The sequence below is a fragment of the Excalfactoria chinensis genome, chromosome 3, assembly GCF_039878825.1.
Source record: "Excalfactoria chinensis isolate bCotChi1 chromosome 3, bCotChi1.hap2, whole genome shotgun sequence".
Classification (NCBI taxonomy): Eukaryota; Metazoa; Chordata; class Aves; order Galliformes; family Phasianidae; genus Excalfactoria; species Excalfactoria chinensis.
This window is the reverse complement of record NC_092827.1, coordinates 8,210,913-8,229,017: the sequence shown is the minus strand read 5'-3', so window position 1 is coordinate 8,229,017 and position 18,105 is coordinate 8,210,913. Positions and strand designations below refer to the sequence as shown.

The window sequence follows — 18,105 nt, the reverse complement described above, 5'->3', positions numbered from 1 at the left end:
TGGGGCAACAAAAATGAAGCCTGCAGAATGACCATTCCAAATACAAATGTTTACTGAATCATTAGAGCACTAAGTTCAATGCGTTAACCTCTAGCTCAAAATAATAAACTGAAAGTAATAAAGGCCTTTAAAAGCAGAGAATTTAAGACCAAAAGCAAAGCTCATATAATAAAAGAATATCACATAAGAACTACACAAAAATAAAATCAAATGATCTAGCTACTAAAATACACATATGTGCTCAAAATCTTGTGGAAATCAAATATTCCAGTAAAAACAAAGGGAGAGATGGAAACACAAGTTTCTTATTATCACACTTCATATGTTATAAAACCTAACAGTTAACTTATTTTTGGCAAAGGGACAAAGGTTGCACAACACTCTGGCTTATACAAATATTTTCTATTGTTAAATGCATCTTAAATGTGGTTTATCATACAATTTCATGCACACAGTGCACTATGAAGTCTAAATGTGTCCCAGAGATACCTACATTGCAAAACACTGATAAGTAACATGCTGCCAACATCCAGTGGGTGAAGTGTAAAAAAATGACTCAACAATTCATAGTTCAATTGAAACCAGGTAAAACCATTTGTGTAATAAGGACTGTACAGAAAGAAAAGTTGGTATTTTTGGACAAATTACTACATGTGATATTTTCTGGAACACTCCCTCCTGAAAAGACAAAACAGTAATAAAAGTTATCTCAAAAAAAAACAAACAACACCTTTTCTTATTTTTAATCCCAAAGCGAAATAAGCTTGGGGAAATACAGAAGGTTAACACATAAGGTTACATTCATGTTTCACTTTTTCAGTTGACATTTTCTCTAAAAGGAAAAAAAAAAAAAGTTAGACGTGCAGTGGAAATGGTTATGAAGATCTGGAAGAACCTACTCATGCATATGTTAAACACAGACTTTATGTTAACACTGCACTCCCTTCCACTGAAGTGCTTATAATGTAAAGGAAGAGGCGATGATTTAGCAAGAGTGAATATTTAAGAACAAATAAATTCAGCCTTCTTCATTGACCATCCACTAGCAGAGTGAGTTATTACTGAGCTCTAACAGTTCACTATCTCCCAAGTTGCAAAGACAGCGTCCGTCCTCACATTTCCTGCTGCTTCATAGCGAGAAAGAAAACTGTTCCAATGAACAAAGGCAAGAATCTGCAGTTACACCACTAATTCTTATTACACAAACCAGGACTGTGCTGCAGAAGCACTGATATTTGCATATGTATTAAGATTTTAAAACTTCTAGAGCACTTCTCATCACAGTTCATTTTATTGTTATTTTCCATGTAATCTCCCACCTGATCCTTGAGAAGCTCTAATTAAAATCATAACCAGTTCTATTTTTTGGTGTAGTAACATAAGTTAATTACCATGTATATAGCATCTGTTTACAAATAATTTAAAGATAAAACAATAAAGCCTTAAATGTATTTATCACCATTAATAATCATTTGTATTACTTGGGCATTTCCAAATTTAGAACAATTTAATCATTAATGTTTTTATTTCATTTTAATGAGAACTAGGATTGAAAGCTCATCTATAGAAGAATACAGCTTCTACAGGAAAGTCCTGGCCATACCCATAATGTGCACCGTTCTGCTAATAATGCAACTCCCGTGCTTCAAAGTTGATGTACCTGAAGTTCTGATGCTCGCTTCATCATCTCCAGTGTGATGTAGCAACCAATAGAATGAGCAATCAGTACCAGCTTTATATCTTTTGATACGTTCTTTTTAAGGAAGTTCAGCTTATGCTCTACTTGTCCATTAAGTCCAAACACATCCTCCAGCTCCTTAATATCTGTGTCTGAAACAAAAGAGAAGAAAAAAAGTCCTTTGTTTTAATAAAAGTTTCAGGTATCTCAGTTTTCTCTACTTTTTGGGGGGAAAATTCTGAAAGAAATACAACTTTTGATTAAAAGAAAAAAAAAATAAGTTAACAGAGCTGGTACATGGCAGACCATTGTTAAATATACAACTAGACAATTAGAGAAGGATACAGCAACCCATGGAGCTTGATGGTCCATCACCTAGTATGGTATTTGTTTGGTACAAGGCCCAACTCACAATAATGACTCAGACTAAATTAACCCAACTTTATTTTGCAAGTTCAGGACCTAATACAGCAATACTGCCCAGGAACAAGAGATCCTTCACTCAAGACAAATGATAAGCAATGTTATCATGCGCTGAGGACAGTCAGATACCTAAAATTTCTTGTCTTAATAAATGCACAGAAAAGAAAATCCCATCGGGCGAGGAAAAATATGGCCAGTCAAGAAGATTAGGATAATCCAGTGACTGTAAGAATCTGCAGCAATTAGGGCATCGTTAGCACTGGCCTATGACGTGGGTGACATTGCTCTGAAATTCTAAGTCTAAGGGGACTCACTTTAATCTGCTAGGAAAAGTTCTCCACCTGCTAAACTAAAAGGTGTGTTAAGGATATACCACCCCAGTTTAAGCTGGGCTGCAATATGGAAAAGAATGCAAGAAGAAACAAGAATGAAAAACAAGGGGCAGAAAGCATGAAAAAACATATTCCTACAAACTCCACAAGAGATGTTCTGGTACTAATATCACTTGATCCCTGAAACCCACGCTGTTATCTCAGAGCTCAGTGCTACACTCCTGCATAGCCCCCTAATCTGTTACACACTTCACACATTGACTTGCAGAGCAGCTTCATTCTGGAACCAGCCCAGTCTCACGGCAGCAAGATTCAGAGAGGATGGAGACTGGCTCCTTACCCAGCTACAGCCCTACACGAAGCATACAGCTTCCCAACAGAAGCTCAACAAAAGCACAATTAAAGAATCTGAAAGGCACTCAAAACCTGCTGTAAGAGAAAGCTAGCTCAGAGAGTAGGCCCACTTCAGATGTAGCTGGTTTTGTACCTACGAGGAGGAAGTGATAATAGAAACCTTTCTAACTGTCCATTATCAAATTACGATGACTTACAGGTCCTTTAATCTCTGTGTAGTAAATCTGTAACCTCAAACGCCAGAAATTACTAATACAAATGAGTTATGGGAATCTTGGCCACAACAGTGGTAACTGGTAGCATGAGTTGGTGCTAAATTGCCTCTTCAATGATCTGTATAATACATAATGTTTTAAAGCAAAATAATTGCTCTTCTAATGTGCTCTGATGCCTTTTTCCTGAGCTTAAAATATTACCACAGAGGCAACAACAAGCACATTTTTCTTCAGTTAAACCAGTATTTCTACTAAAACTACTTATGATCACATCCCCACATAATTTATAGTAGTTTACTCTGAATGAAAAAGACTAAAACACGCTTAAGGAATGTAAAATTGGATTAGAAGTAATATATTACCTATTAGGCTTTCTACAAGTAACGTGAAACAAGAAGCTTGTTCTGTTTCCCAAAACCCTAAGGCCAACACATTGTTTTTAATCCGAGTTTCTATTTTTAGTGAGAACTACTTTTTATTTATTTATACAGTACTTAACCTCATGCAGGAGTGGGCTGTCTACACTGCAAGGCTAATTAAGGGTATCTGTAAAACACAGAAAACAGAACACTAGAAATATAGTGACCCACTGAATACAGGAACAAGTGACAGAGCATATTACATTGAGCACAACTGTATTACCATCTGATGGGCTGAAGAGGTGAATTTTCCTCTGTAAACATCATCTACCATTCCCATACTTTATTTCTCAGGCGCTGCCATCTTCAACAATTTATCAGCAAGTCTTTTAATGTTGGACATTCCATTCATAGCTTTTGTTCTTAAAAAAAGGGGGATTTAACGAGAATTTCAGCTTCTTCTAGGTTAAAGGAAGGGAAAAGCAGTAAAGTAGGAGTAGAAATCTTTTGGACAACCTCTCCAGGTTCATAAGAGTACAGAGACCAAGCAGGAAAGAACACTAATTCTATTTGTATTCTTCATACAACCTTATGATTTTGAAGCAATTTTATGATACCAGTGTCAACGCACATGACAGATAATTATACATGTCCAGGTTAATGGCTGCTTTTCTCAGCAAAAACTCAATATCTGCTACAAGCAAAATGCTGAAAGTTACTGCAATATTGTTAATGAACAATAAGCAAACACAACTTTGCGCAGTCTCAATGCTTTCCAAGTCAAGGTTATTTGTCTAACAGAGTTAATTAATTGATTAATTAAACAGTTTCTTAAGACCCTAGATATCCAGTTCAATATTTATTTACCCACTAAAATAGCAGCGTAGAATTCAGGGTAACATACTCAAAATTATTATTGATTTTATTAGTGATGTGCCTATTGAGAACCAGTTTTGTTGCCAAAGTAAGAAAGTCAAGGAAGGGTAAGGACTGCGCATATAGGATTAAAAACAGAGAACAAGGGCTTTTTCCTCCTGCTGTTTGCCCAGGCTGGAGTTTACGACTCGAACATACTGAAAGCGAGTCCTAACAACCAGTGCTGACTCAATAGAATTGTTCTAGAAGTTTAATACAACTTTTCCTTCTCTTCTGCAACACTGGTTTGTTGCCAAACCAAATTGGATTGGTTTTGCTTCCAGAAAATCCACCCCAGATATGCATGCAGCACAGGGTCTGGAGATACACACACCGAGTTCCTGTCATCCCAATAGAACCAGAGCTCTTGTCAGCTGAACTCCAGTGTCACATAACTCTACACTAAAATACATATTTTATTTTACTTCTAGGCAAATATAAAACTGCCCATGTCTCATGGTAATTCTTGTTTCCCCAGTACAAATGATGTGCTTATAACAGTCCAAAATATGTGGAGCTGGGCTGTGTCATACGTCTGAAAGATTTATTTATTTATTTTATAGAATAATATCGTCCGGGGATTATCCAAAATCAACATGAATTTCTTGGGTGGAGGAGCTTAAATTGGTTCTTTGTATAAGCAAACAGACTTGCACAAACACACTGGCAGTCAGCTCTCTGATGGCTGTACATCAGAGGAGGGACCAGAGAATGAATTACTTCACCTCAGGTGTGGAACAAATGGCATGGCTGAAATAAACTTCATTTAAGCTCTTTTCAGATAGTAGAAATTATATGACTCGTACCTTATGCCACAAACACCCCATCTGGGCCAAGGCGTGTGATCGCAAGACTTTACTGAGCTGAAGCGTATTAAAAGAAATACTGTACTTCTTTATTTTCTTTGGCAAAACATCAATCTTCTGATGTGCTTTTGGAAAAACAAATGCACAATCACTTTAATGAATCTCTTTTTCTGACCTCTGCTAAACCCAGTGTCAGAAAACAATGACAGATTAAAATAAAGTGTTTGCTCTGAGATTAGTCGACAAGTTAATCTTCCTGGGGAAGAAGACTTTGGTTTTTAGAGAAATAACATAATTTTGTTTGTTTTTCTGCTGTGTATGCATGGGAAATTCTTAGGCAAAAACAAACAAAACCAACCTATATATGCTGTAGATTCCTGAAATTGATAATTATTCAGAAATCATAGATTCTCTTTTCCTTCAATGATTCAAAAAGATACTGGAGGCGAGATTTTCCAGTGCTACTACTAAAGTGAACACACTTTGCACATGCTGTGCACCTCCCTCATTTCACAATGGAGTGTTTGGACATCCAAACGCCCAGCTACCCTGCTCACAGAGGATGACAGTACTGCAGCTAAGTATGCAGGCACTCATCTGACTGTCAGAGAGCGACTCGAAGTCTGTCCCAGGATCCACTTGTACATGAGATCTGGGAATTCCTCAGCAACAACGAGGCAAAATATACTTTTATTCTGCTTTTCTAAGAAAGGGAAGAAGATAAGCATCCTGAAAACTATGAAGCAGAAAAAGAAAACCAACAACCCACACACACTCCCCAAATTTTTTGTCCCTTACACAAATATAGGTGGCATTTTTTGGGCCAAGACAAAAGACTAACCACATCACTGATGTAGTACAATCATGGGCTGCTCCACATAGCTTAGTTGAAAAAAAATCCTGCTTTATGAAGAAACAGAACAAGCAAATCAGAAACCATAATTAAAATAAGAAATGAAATAACCAATCCAACTCATTGTGCTCGGTTACTATGCATCTGAAAAACTGCTTTGTCCAGAGAGTGTTCCACCAAAGGCTCCTGTTGCTGTCTTGCCTTGAATCCCAAAAAGAAAGAAAAAGTTTTCCACTTTCTTCACTTTGCTTGTATGAAATAAATTGATCACAGATAGGCTAATAAGTGAATGGGAAAAGAGAAGACAAAGCAGCACATTTTACATCAGCTTCTGAAAATAGCACAATGTTTTTTTTCTATATCTTACTGCAAGCCTGGCTTTCCTGGAATGAAAACACCTCCATTTGCCCTGCACTGAAAGGATGAGTGAGAAATCCCAGACACAAGTGTTTCTATGACCAGGAGACCACGATCCCTTGAAGGCAGAACAAAGGTTTTACTTTATCTTTACTTCTGGGGATGTACTGCAGTGAAAACGGCATGATGCCAGTGACCATGGAACCCACAGGTCACAATGCTATTGCCAGTGAGACCCATAAGGTGTTGTAAGATTGTGATGATACCTGTCTTGAACAAAACCAAGGGGCTGCTTATTGCCTAAGAAGAATATTAACCTAGGAGGATTCTCATAAGGTCTGATAATGTAGCCCACATACGCTTCTGCATTTGGTAGCTGCCTTTTCACAGGTGTGGTCTACATCAGGGCACTGTAACAGCAAAGAGGAATAGTTAGGTTACAGGAGGAAAATACTGTCTGCAACCTTGTAACACTGACAACCTCAACACTGGACAGGGCCCCTGAATCAGGCATCAGCATCTGTGTGAAGAGGTGCCATGAGGGAAAGCAAAGTAAAAAGCACCCCCAGTCCTGTATCTGTCCCTTTACCAGTCATTCACTCTAGAAGGCAGCACCAGGATATCCAAGGACAAACTGTAATGGACTTAGAACATGGATAAGAATTTTCAGAACTGAATCTTTTACAGGAAAAGAATGTAACTGGAAACTGAGCTCAGAGCTGGAAAGGGGTTCACTTCTTCCTCTTCTACATGGCTCCTTTCAGGTGGATGACATCCCCATACTACTTAGTGATAACAGTGAGGAGAAAGGTTTCAACACATGAACACGTCATGAGAAAGTATCGAAAGGAAAGAAAACAAACCTGGAAAAGATACTTGACAGGTCAGTGATGATACCAAAGCTTAGGAAAGGGAAGGTACAAGGCATCACTGTGACCAAGCAGTTAGCACAGGGTCACCTTAGGTGCATTTCATCCTCAGAGACCATAAGTGAACACAACACACTGGCCCAAGCGTTTTAGACTTAAAGTACCACCTCCCTTTTCCAACACAACCTATACAAACACTGGGGAGAGAAGCAGCAACTGAGACTGTGTAACTGGTGTTAAGATGGAGCAGTCAGTGGAAGGTTTAATCTTTACCTTCACATGGAGACAGACAGAAAGCTGCCTAAAAAAGTGACTAAATTATCTAGGAGGATTACTTGCTTAACTTGGCTGCATAGTCAGAAATCTAATTCTGTAAATCAAATAATCCATGTGATTGTTTTTGTTCTTACAGCAAAACACAGTAATTTGTTACCACTGGATGATGCCATCTGAAAACGTTTAAAGAGAACTGGAAGCTTAAAAATGGAGGTTTCCGGTTTGTGGGTCTAAGATGGGAAAATCTTTTAGAAAATACATCCCCTAAAGATATATTGCTTGAAGCCTGAATGCTTCACCCAATCTTTCATTTGATTACTGAACCCTGGATAATTTGTATCAGCGAGTGATAAAATGCCAATGAAATGGGATGGAAACCGTGAAAGAATGTTCAATAAACACTGAAGAACTCCTACTGACACCAGGAACCAGGTTTTAAAGCGCTGTGTTTTAGATTAACCCTTAGACCTTCATCTAGCCCTGGTACCCTCAGGAACTGTTCATGCAACTTTTAAGATAAACATTCCGCTCATTAGTGTTTATTGGAGTAATTACTTTTTGTAAAGGTATCCTCTACAAATAAATTACCATTTACTCAAGCCACTGTAGTGGTCATTGGCAGTATTTTCTTTATTAGAAAAACAACCCTTCATTTGTAGATTAAACTAATGATTTCCTTTGCTATCTGTACCGATTGCTGGGTATATGCTTCTTTAACATCTAATCTGTTGTCGAAAGGAAGCTGTAGCGTAATTAAATTAGTATTGGTGTAGCCTGACACAATGGACTAACATAACATAAACTAAAAAAGAATTTTTGATTCAAAACATACAGGAGAACATTGAAATTCCTATATGAAGACATTTCTGAGAGACATCTTTTTACTTTGCATTCCCAGACTTGCTTCCCCCTGGTGAGAGCAGCTGTTACTGAGTATAATGAGATAATAGCGCAAGTGTTGAGACAAAGTTGTGTTGATTGCTTTTAATTTAGACAAAGCAAGCAACTTTAAGCAGCTTTATTGTGAAGTTCCATGCCAATGTTTACTTCCATTATCATTTTTACATACATTAGCCAAATCTAATATCCACTATAAATGGGCTTTTCTGTATCTGAATGACTGCGCTTTACTGTCAAGCTGAATAACTGCAGAAAGTGCATTTTATAAGATTTTTCAGTGTTTTTATAACAAAAATAACAAAAAGCAAAATAAAACAAACAGAACTTGAGAGAGATGGGGGACTAGAGAACCATTTCCATTATCTGGCTGACTTACTGAGCTAGGCTGCAAAAAATCAGTCCAGGTCCAACACATCCCACTTTCATGCCCCCAGAAGTCTGTTTGCCGTGCTTTGGCTGGTAGGTGGTACTCTTTCATATGTCTATCTTGTTTCCCTTAGGAATACTCATCTCACATATGGTCTGAAATATCACTGAGTTTTACAAGGGTAAATGTTTTTTACTGGTTTTTGAATTATCTTGCACCATCAGCCTGAGGCATGTGATGTTTGAGTCCATCCAGAAAAAACACACACACAGGGCGTTGCTCCCTAAGGTAGTTCTGTACTGCGAAGCACATCAGTATCAAGATCTTTCTGAGTCTGGCCAGACCTAACATCTTCCAGTTTCACACGGTGAAAATACAGTCTTGAAACTAAAGCACAGGACTTTCTTACTGAATGAAGCAACAAAAAGCAACTTCGGTAAAAAGCACACTTCAACAACAACTTGTGTTGACACAGGTTGACAGTGGAAGTAAACTGAAATAATGATATGCTGTGCATCTTCAAGACTGGCTACATCTAGCATGACAACAAGAAACAAAGAAAGGATAGTGGCAATTGTATGAGCATTGAAATGAACAAAAAATACTGGATGTCATTTAATAGGAACGGATTCAATAGGTGCGTGATAAATAAAACATTGCGCCATAGTAGGTAAGTCTAACAGTCACACCTACTGAAAACAGCATTTCAGAAGTTCGGGAAGTTTAAACAGATAAAAGTAGAGAAATAGAGGTTGAGATCAAATAAAGGAGAGCTGAAGCTTGGAGCAAAGGCAGACAGCTGGCCAAGGAAGACAACCTGTGTTATTCCAAAGACAGGGAGTAAAAAGAATTATTTTAGGGGTGGGAGAAAATGGCAAGGAATACAGCATGGAATTAAGAGGGGGAAAGCAGAACAAGCGAGCAGGTAAGAAGGTAACTGGATATGCAGCTATAGAGTAACAGAAATAACAATATGGGATTTTACAGCCACGTGCAGCAAGGTGTAACTGAACAGATCAATGGGTGACATTTGCTGAAGCACTCAACACTTTGCTGAAACCACGATAAAATGTTTGGTTTGTTAGATCAGCCCTAATTTCTCTAGGAAATCTATCCCTAAATTGTATTTAGAACTGATATAGACAAAGGCTGAAAGGTTCAAATAAGGGTAAGTTTTTCAAGTAATACTAAATAACAAGACTGCATTTCCTATCATAGTGGCACCAGCTATATTTTGCATCTGGAATAACCTCCTGAAATAAGCAGGTCCAGATGATATAATAACACTGACCAGCATCCTTCTTATTTTAAGGAACAAATGACCCACCACTTAGGCAAACATAACATTGTTCCATCTTTAACTCGTATTCTTCAAAAATGGCAGATCGTAAGAAGTTTTCAAAATTATATTCTAGCTTCTGTCATGGTTTTGGCTGGGATAAAGTTGAATTTTCTTTGAAGAGGCTTGTATGATGCATTGTTTATGAAAACAGTGATGACAGCACACCGGTGTTTTAGCTGTCACTGAGCAGTGCTGCACAAAGCCAAGGACATTCCAGCTTCTCACAGCAAGGAGATGAGGGGCACAAGGAGCTGGGAGAGGACAGAACCAGGACAGCTGACCCTCACTGGCCAAAAAAAAGGATGCCCTATTCCATAGGGTGTCATGATGGGCAATAAAAGTTGGGGGGAAGAAAACATGTAAAAACCTGGTTGTATTAAAAGCAGTAGCAAAGCCAAAGAGATAAAGTCTAATTTCACTTTGTACTTTCCTAAAATACAGCCGATTTCCTTATCACTTGCTGACGTTTTAAGTAACAACATGAAAGTAAGACTGAGTGCAAATTGTCTACCTTTGGGGAAGAAACACATTTCTGTCAAATTAACCACCTTAAATTATGATTTATGCCTTTCGCACTGCTAAATTGTTTTAAAACTGACAGACTCATTCCCTAAAATCATGACAGCAGTTTCCTTTCTAACCCTTGTGATGAAAACGCTGTAGGTTTTATTCACAGTCACCTGGCTGAACTACCCAGCAGAGCAGGTATGGCATCAAGCCAAAGATTCTGTGATGACTTTATTTTTTCCTCTTAAGTTTTACATTATAACTGAAATGGAAACTAAAGCATTACGGGTACAAAGCTGATTGATCATAGATGAAACTACCTGTGGCTTTTTAACATCATTTCTATTGAAAGATAGCGACTGAATTTGAACCATGCTCTACACATGAACAGATTTAAATGTGATCATGTTTAATACATATCGATGTGCATTCAGGACTATGAAAAGTAGTCTCTTCATGATTAACTGGAGGATTAAGTTTCTCTCAATGATGTAGACAGTAGTCAATTAGTCAATGGAGTCTCGGAGGTAATATGTCTGAAAAGTTTTATTCTCAAAAAAAAAACTCCACAAACCCAACAAACAACCCACTAAATAAACAAAACAAAAACAGAAGCACTACAGCAGCAATCCTAGAGAACTTCAGTAGAGTCTATTGTATGGTTTAACCCAACAGTGGTTAACTTAGCAACCAAGCAGCCACCTGACCTTGCTAATAATTTGAGAGCTGTAGTAAGTAAGATTTTAATTGCCGTATTACTCCACAAAACATAGTATTTAATCTTCAGAACAAGAAGAGTATATCCAGCCTAAAGCAAAAGAACAGTCCCATGCTGTATCAAAGGGAGGTAAAAAAAAAAGCTCCTTCATCCAACAAGAAACGTGAGCCCCTCATGCATCCTGCTTCCACAACACTGCAACCACGTAGTCCTTGCTCACTTCTCAAAGCAAACAGCCCTTGCCCACATCTTGGTAAGAGATGTAACAGGGTGCACTATAGCTATAAGTAATTCATTAATGACACTGACTTCCTAAGTGTGAGGCCACCTGCATTTCCTGCCTCCCTCTACTCTATGTTACCCCGAAACACCCAAGTTTCTCCTTAAAGAAAAGGAAAGCCGTAAAACCTCAGCAAGCAGAGGCTGAAGTTTCAAATCTGAATATTTTCTGCATCTGGAATTCTGCTGTGCACTCCTGATAGTTCCTCAGCCTTATGACTGGAAAAGGAAGTGAAATAAAAACCAAATTACCATGACACAGTGGATTGACTGAATTAGAATCTGCACCATTTTTTGGCAAGCTTTGTGGTATCAAAATTAAATTTAAGGCCTCTACACCCAAGTAGAAATTGGAATTAATAAATTAATATATATTTTTATATTTAATATTAATATAAAATATAAAATATTAATATATGCATATATATATATATATATATATATGTATATGTATATGTATATGTATATGTATATCTATAGAGAGATTTTTCCCCCCCCCAGAAGTAACCTACATAAGTGAATAAAATTTTGGTTCAACTATTGAAACAAACCCAGGCCTGATAAACCTTCAGAGAGCAGTATTTTCTGTTATGGAGATTGTCCATTTTCAGTCATTTAGCAAATGTAAATGTATTTTTCAGTCTGATTTGTATTAAAGGATTCTTAAGCATTTTCTCTTGGGAAAATAATCAGAACCATTTCAATATTTTGTTTATTGAATCATTTCATTTTTTAACTTTCCCTACAATAGAATGGCAAAACATCACATCACTCTCATTTCAGTGAACTACGACACACCTTCTAAAGTCAAGACACCAGAAGATATGTTACCTTTTCATAGGGTTCAAATTCTTAAACGTTTTTTTCCCCTTCACTAAACAGCCATCTGTGTCTAATTAGAAGAGATGGTATCAGCTGAAGAACATACCTAAGTCATGGAGTGAAAGGCAGAAAATGACCCATAAACAATCTCAAAACCTACATCCAAAGTTTCCTGGAATGCACTGAAGACATTACACTCTCCAAGAGATGTTGGGCTTTTTTTCTCTAATGTCCTGTTTTGTGGATAAGGATCCAGAAGAATGTATCAGGTTTCAAATATTGTTACTATAAAAAAATGTCCCTGAATTAGAATTATATTAACCTTATGTGTAGATACTGATAAACAAAGCTCTAACAGGGGAATTGCTTGGATAAAGCGGTAGAATAGATTCTAAAGCTCTTCAAGTATTTTAAAAATAATATACATACAGACACAATGCTGACAGATGCAGTGACAAACCTTCAACAAAACAGAGAACCTGTTTGTCATATTGCTATAACAAAAGTAGAGGCAAAGCCCTCTTCTGAGTAACACCAGCAAAAACTGGTCACTACTCCATCAAAGGCAAAGGAATACAGAGCTGTGCTTTAGGTGGTACAAGAGTCGTCTGAATAGCGTTTAAGTAACCATTATGAATAAATAAATGGCCAATAAAGCATGATGTTATGAGCAGTTAAAATTGATAACATTTTTGTTGGCCAGAAAAGAAAATAATAAAACAATTTAGAAAATACTGCACATATGGGAAAGTTTTATTTTTTTTTTTTTTTTTTTAGTTTTGATTCTGACTTGAACAAGATTTTTCAACACATGCTTAGAATTAAGCAGAACTGATTAAAACAATGCCAAATGCCAACATTTCACTCAAAGGATTCATTTGCATAATTACAGGCATTGATAATAGCTCCTGTATGAATAATTAACTGAACGTGGCACGTGGGAAAGAAGTATTACAGTAAATGGAGTACTGCAGCATCTCTAGGGCTGCCTGCTTCTCACATATTTCAATTTAAAACATTCCAGTGTGTTCCTACCATGAAGATCTGAAGATCAAAGACCTCCTAGAGCACCACAGATGCTAATTCTGAGGTGTTTTAATACTGACAGAATAAAAAGCTGGTAGCTCTTATATCATAGAATGGCCTGGGGTGGAAGGAATCACAATTCAAACCCCCTGCTATGTGCAGGGTCGCCAACCACCAGACCAGGCTGCCCAGAGCCACATCCAGACTGGCCTTCATTGCCTCTGGGGATGGGGCATCCACAGCCTCCTTGGGCAACCTGTTCCAGTGCATCACCACCCTCGGTGTGATAAACTTTCTCCTAATACCTAACCTAAACCTGCCTTGTCTCAGGTTAAAACCATTCCCCCTGGTCCTATTACTGTCCACCATCATAAACAGCCATTCCATCTTCTGTTTATATGCTCCTTTCAAGTACTGGAAAGGCCACCATGAGATCTCCTTGGAGTGTTCTCTTCTCCAAGCTAAACAAGCTCAGCTCCCTCAGCCTTTTCTCATAGAAGAGGTGCTCCAGCCCTATGATCATCTTAGTTCCCCTCCTCTGTACCTGCTCTAAGAGCTCCATGTCCTTCCTGTTCTTGGTGCCCCAGGTCTGGACGCAGTACTGTAGATAGGGCCTCACAAGAACTGAACAGAGGGGGACAATCACCTCCCAGAACACAGCTGGCCTTCCAGGCTGCAAGCTCACACTGCTGGCTCATGTACAGCATCTTGTCCACCAGGACCCCCAAGTATTCTCCACAGGGCTGCTTTCAAGGAGATCCTCTCCCAGTTAGTATAAATATGTGGGACTGCCCCGACCCAAGTGCAGCACCCCACACTTGGCCTTATTGGAGTGGACTTATTTGGTGGACAACTACCTAACAACCAAGGAGATGATTAACTTGCTCAAGTATAAGTTCAGGTTTCCACAAATGATTTTATTAAATGTTTTTGGTATTTTAATGTCACCTCAGCTAGAGGCAGCGTCTCAGTCAATTCTGCAGTTTCATTAGCAGTCAGGGGCTGGACAAACTGACTACTCAGAGGAGTAGCAACAGTAAAGAACACAGCTAAGAAGCAATCAATATACCATATAATTATGTGCACGGGACTTTCAGGTTTTCCATTAACATTAACATTTGGGATTGCATAATGAATGTCTTCTCGGACTTACTGACTCTTTTCCTATATTGCTCCTTAATGATGTATCTCAATTTCAAAATGGTCTTCAAAGATCAAGTACTGGAATAGGCTCCCCAGGGAGGTGGTTGAATTGCCTTCCCTGGATGTTTTTAAGAGCCGTTTTGCTGTGGTGCTCAGGAATATGATTTAGCAGAGGGTTGTTAAGAGTTAGAGTACTATGGTTAGGTTATGGCTGTGGTTGGACTTGATCTTCAAAGTCTTTTCCAACCTGGGTAATTCTATGATTCTAGGATTCAATGATCCTACTTTCTCTGCTGAAGAGAAATCAACAGAAACAATCTTTTGATGGACTGTAATTCCAAGATAGAACTGGCAGCCTACCTACCTTTTTTGTCACGCACAATGAACTAAGAACAGTTTAACACATTTTAAATACAGGAAGGCACATTAATTATTGTCTGCAGTGCATGGGACATAAAAGATGGGACTAGAAAATTACCTTGCAACTTTTTAATTAAGAATGTCATTCCAGCTTCCCTGTCATTCAAATGCTACTCAATACTGATTCAGAAAGAACAGAAAATACAGGAAAGAATCTTCTTCAAGGGATAGTCATGCTTTGTTAAATCAATAAAAGTCTTTATTCCTGTTATGATTCTTTACAGCCCAAAACTTCAATGTACACTTTAGAAAATTCCTGAGATGCACCATGAACAACAAAATATCATGTGAGCAGTCCTGTATCATTAAGACATGGCCATCTGCTAGCCATTTTATCAACTATATTTCAATTCTTCAACTGTATCTCTAAGATCTAAATCACATTACTTTGTATTTCCATAGCACTTCACATACATAGAATATGAGCAAAAATCAGTAAATAATTAATTCTGTTTTCACTTTACTTTTTATTCTTGATCTTATTTTGCTACAAAGAAAAGCACCTTGGTTGTCTTGAGTAGAAACAAAACCACAGCCATGGTCTCTTATTCTTATTTTGGTCTGAGACATTGTATTTTCTATTTATTAACGAGTCAGAACAAATGTCCAGAGAATTAAACCACTCTAAGATATGGCTGTATACAGGTATGTACACCTGCCTTTACTGACAAGAGCTGGCCAGAGAAAAAAAACAGATGGAATGCATTGGAGGAACTTAGCTTCAAGGAGCTGCTATCCGACCTCTCATTTTTAACGTGCTTTTAAAGGAACTTGAGGCAAGACTATATATTTTAGTCCCTGTGATGGCCGTAACACAGCACTGAATCAGCTGTAAGTCTCAAACTAGCAATGAGCAATTTCAGGATTGGTTCACTGATATGTGTTAGCTTTAACTAACATTTTGTTTCCTATCAAAAGGAGTTGAAGGGCTGTTGAAAAGTTTCCAACTGGCACACTCAAAAACATCCATTACTGATGGAGGTGCATAATCAAAGAAGTTCATAGATTACTGTTCTAAATGCATCAATGTATAATCCTTCTTTCCTCTTAAGTTTGCAAACAGCAAACTCTGCTATGCTCTTCACAGACTTTATTTGACTAACAAATCTAATTGACCTAAAAATATTCTTTTCCTTAGTAACTTCCCTTTTCATAAGACTGTTCTGAGGAAATAAAAAACTCAACATCTTTGGAACAAGTTATGCAGAAAAAACAATAAAAGAGGGGTGTGACAAACATCAGTGTGTAGGATTTACAGTATAGTACCTTCTATCATCTCCATACCACTAGGAGGCTTACAGTGTCCAGCATGGCTCACAACCCAGACAGGATACTGTTGATTTAGTCCACAATATAACGCCTTTATAAAGGTCCTGTAATAACCTGCCAGCCCAGGGTTACCTGCCAAAAGAAACACACCAGCACAGTCAATATTAACCGTTCAAAAGCAAGCAATGTACTTCAAAGCAAACTAAATGGCATTATGTATGAACTTGTTAATTTAATTTCTCCAATACATTTCCAATTTCTGTTCTCCCAATAGTAGGGACTATGCTATTGAACTGTCCTAATTCCACTACCATGGCACAAATGAGGAGCATATTATAGAAAACGCTGAAGATCAAAATGTAATGTAGAAGCTAAAATTGAAGCTCTGCTAAAGAGAAAATCTCCTCTTAAAGTTCAAGCAGCTCGCTCATGTATCTCGTCAAGTTACAACATGAAAATTGGGCAGATACAAAGAAATCTCCAACCACACTTATATAAAAATGCGCATTTTCTTCCTATTAATTTATTCCTCTCTCAGGGTAGTCCCACTGGTTTCTTGTTATTACTTAGATAGCAAGGAAGCCCACCATCATAGACAGGACTGCTCAGTTGCACGTTCTTCACTTGTATACCAGCAATGCTTAGTTTGGATATCATCAACAGCAAGAGGAAGCTTGTGCAAAAAGTCATTCAATTTTTAAGACAAAGGCATCACAAAATAACAGAAATGTATTGCTGCAAGAGTATGAAGGAAAAAAAAAGACAAACATTAAAACTGTGTAAAATCCTTTGTAAAAGTCTGATGGAAATAACAGAGAGCGGCCCAGCGTAAGTGGTGACTGGGAAAGAGTCCGGGCTGTTGTCAAACTAGTACGCATAGAAGTGGCATACAGAAATAACACCGAGTTTATCCCACTTCTTCCCTTCAAATAGTGGGCATCTGGCTTTCTCTTTTGCTCTTCAGATAGCACAAAGTAAGTTCATTGCTCTCCAAAGAGGCCCATTCCCTCAATGAAGGGTTTCCAAAGTAGCATTTACTGACTCCAGAGTAGCAGTTTAGCAGGTACCCTGAGTCTACCAGAACAGACGTATTCAGAAGCTCACTCCAGTACCGACACATGACAGAATATCAAAGTCCTTCACCCTGGGTCATATATTACGCAGCTTAGTCCCCTGCTTATATGTAATAGACTCATCTCAGATGCTCAAAGGTTTTCTTTTTATCTTATAAAACAAACAAACAACAACAACAAAAAAAACACCGATCTTAAAACAGTATTATTTTTACTGAAGACACAGATTTAGAAAGGGGGAAAAAAAAAGTATCCATTCTTTCATGCTTCTAAGTATCTCTTCACAAGCTTGAAGTGAATTAAAAAAAAGATCTACGAACATACAACCACATTTTTGCAAGCTGCTTTCCAAAACATCAACAACCTAAAATTCCCATGGGATACACAGACAAGGCCATCCTTTTGAATCCTTCCTACACCCTATTCAGCACCTATTCAGCATTAACTGCATTTTCTTTTCTCATTTTTATGCCTCAAAAATACATCAATTATAGGGCTTCAGAGAAAATAAATCTACACATCATTTGTGAAGCTATTTGAAGAATGGAGGAAGCCTGTTGTTCAGCAAGGCCGACAATGAAAGTAGCAGGAATCCAAAATAAAGTGCAACACAAAATGTAAGGATTCTCATCACAGAGTCATCAGCTGAAGAAGAAAGAAGTAAGAAATGTGCTGGGAAGGATCAGGTTGGGTATTGGGAAACACTTCTCTGAAATGGACTGGAATCCAGTGGCGCAGGCAGCCCAGGAAGGTGGAAGGTGGGGGAGTCACCATCCATGGAGGTGCTCAAGAACCATGGAGA

The 18,105-nt window shown here is 38.0% G+C and overlaps 1 protein-coding gene across 1 annotated transcript in view; it reads right to left on the bottom strand.

Moving 5' to 3' along the window:
- LDAH (lipid droplet associated hydrolase) overlaps positions 1 to 18,105 on the bottom strand; it is a 101,023-nt gene that overhangs the window by 57,230 nt on the left and 25,688 nt on the right. Inside the window, exons 3-4 of the mRNA XM_072332916.1 lie at positions 16,228 to 16,362; positions 1,661 to 1,830 (exon numbers count right to left, since the gene is read on the bottom strand). Coding sequence (XP_072189017.1) covers positions 1,661 to 1,830; positions 16,228 to 16,362 — 305 coding nt within the window. The remainder of the gene's footprint in view (positions 1 to 1,660; positions 1,831 to 16,227; positions 16,363 to 18,105) is intronic.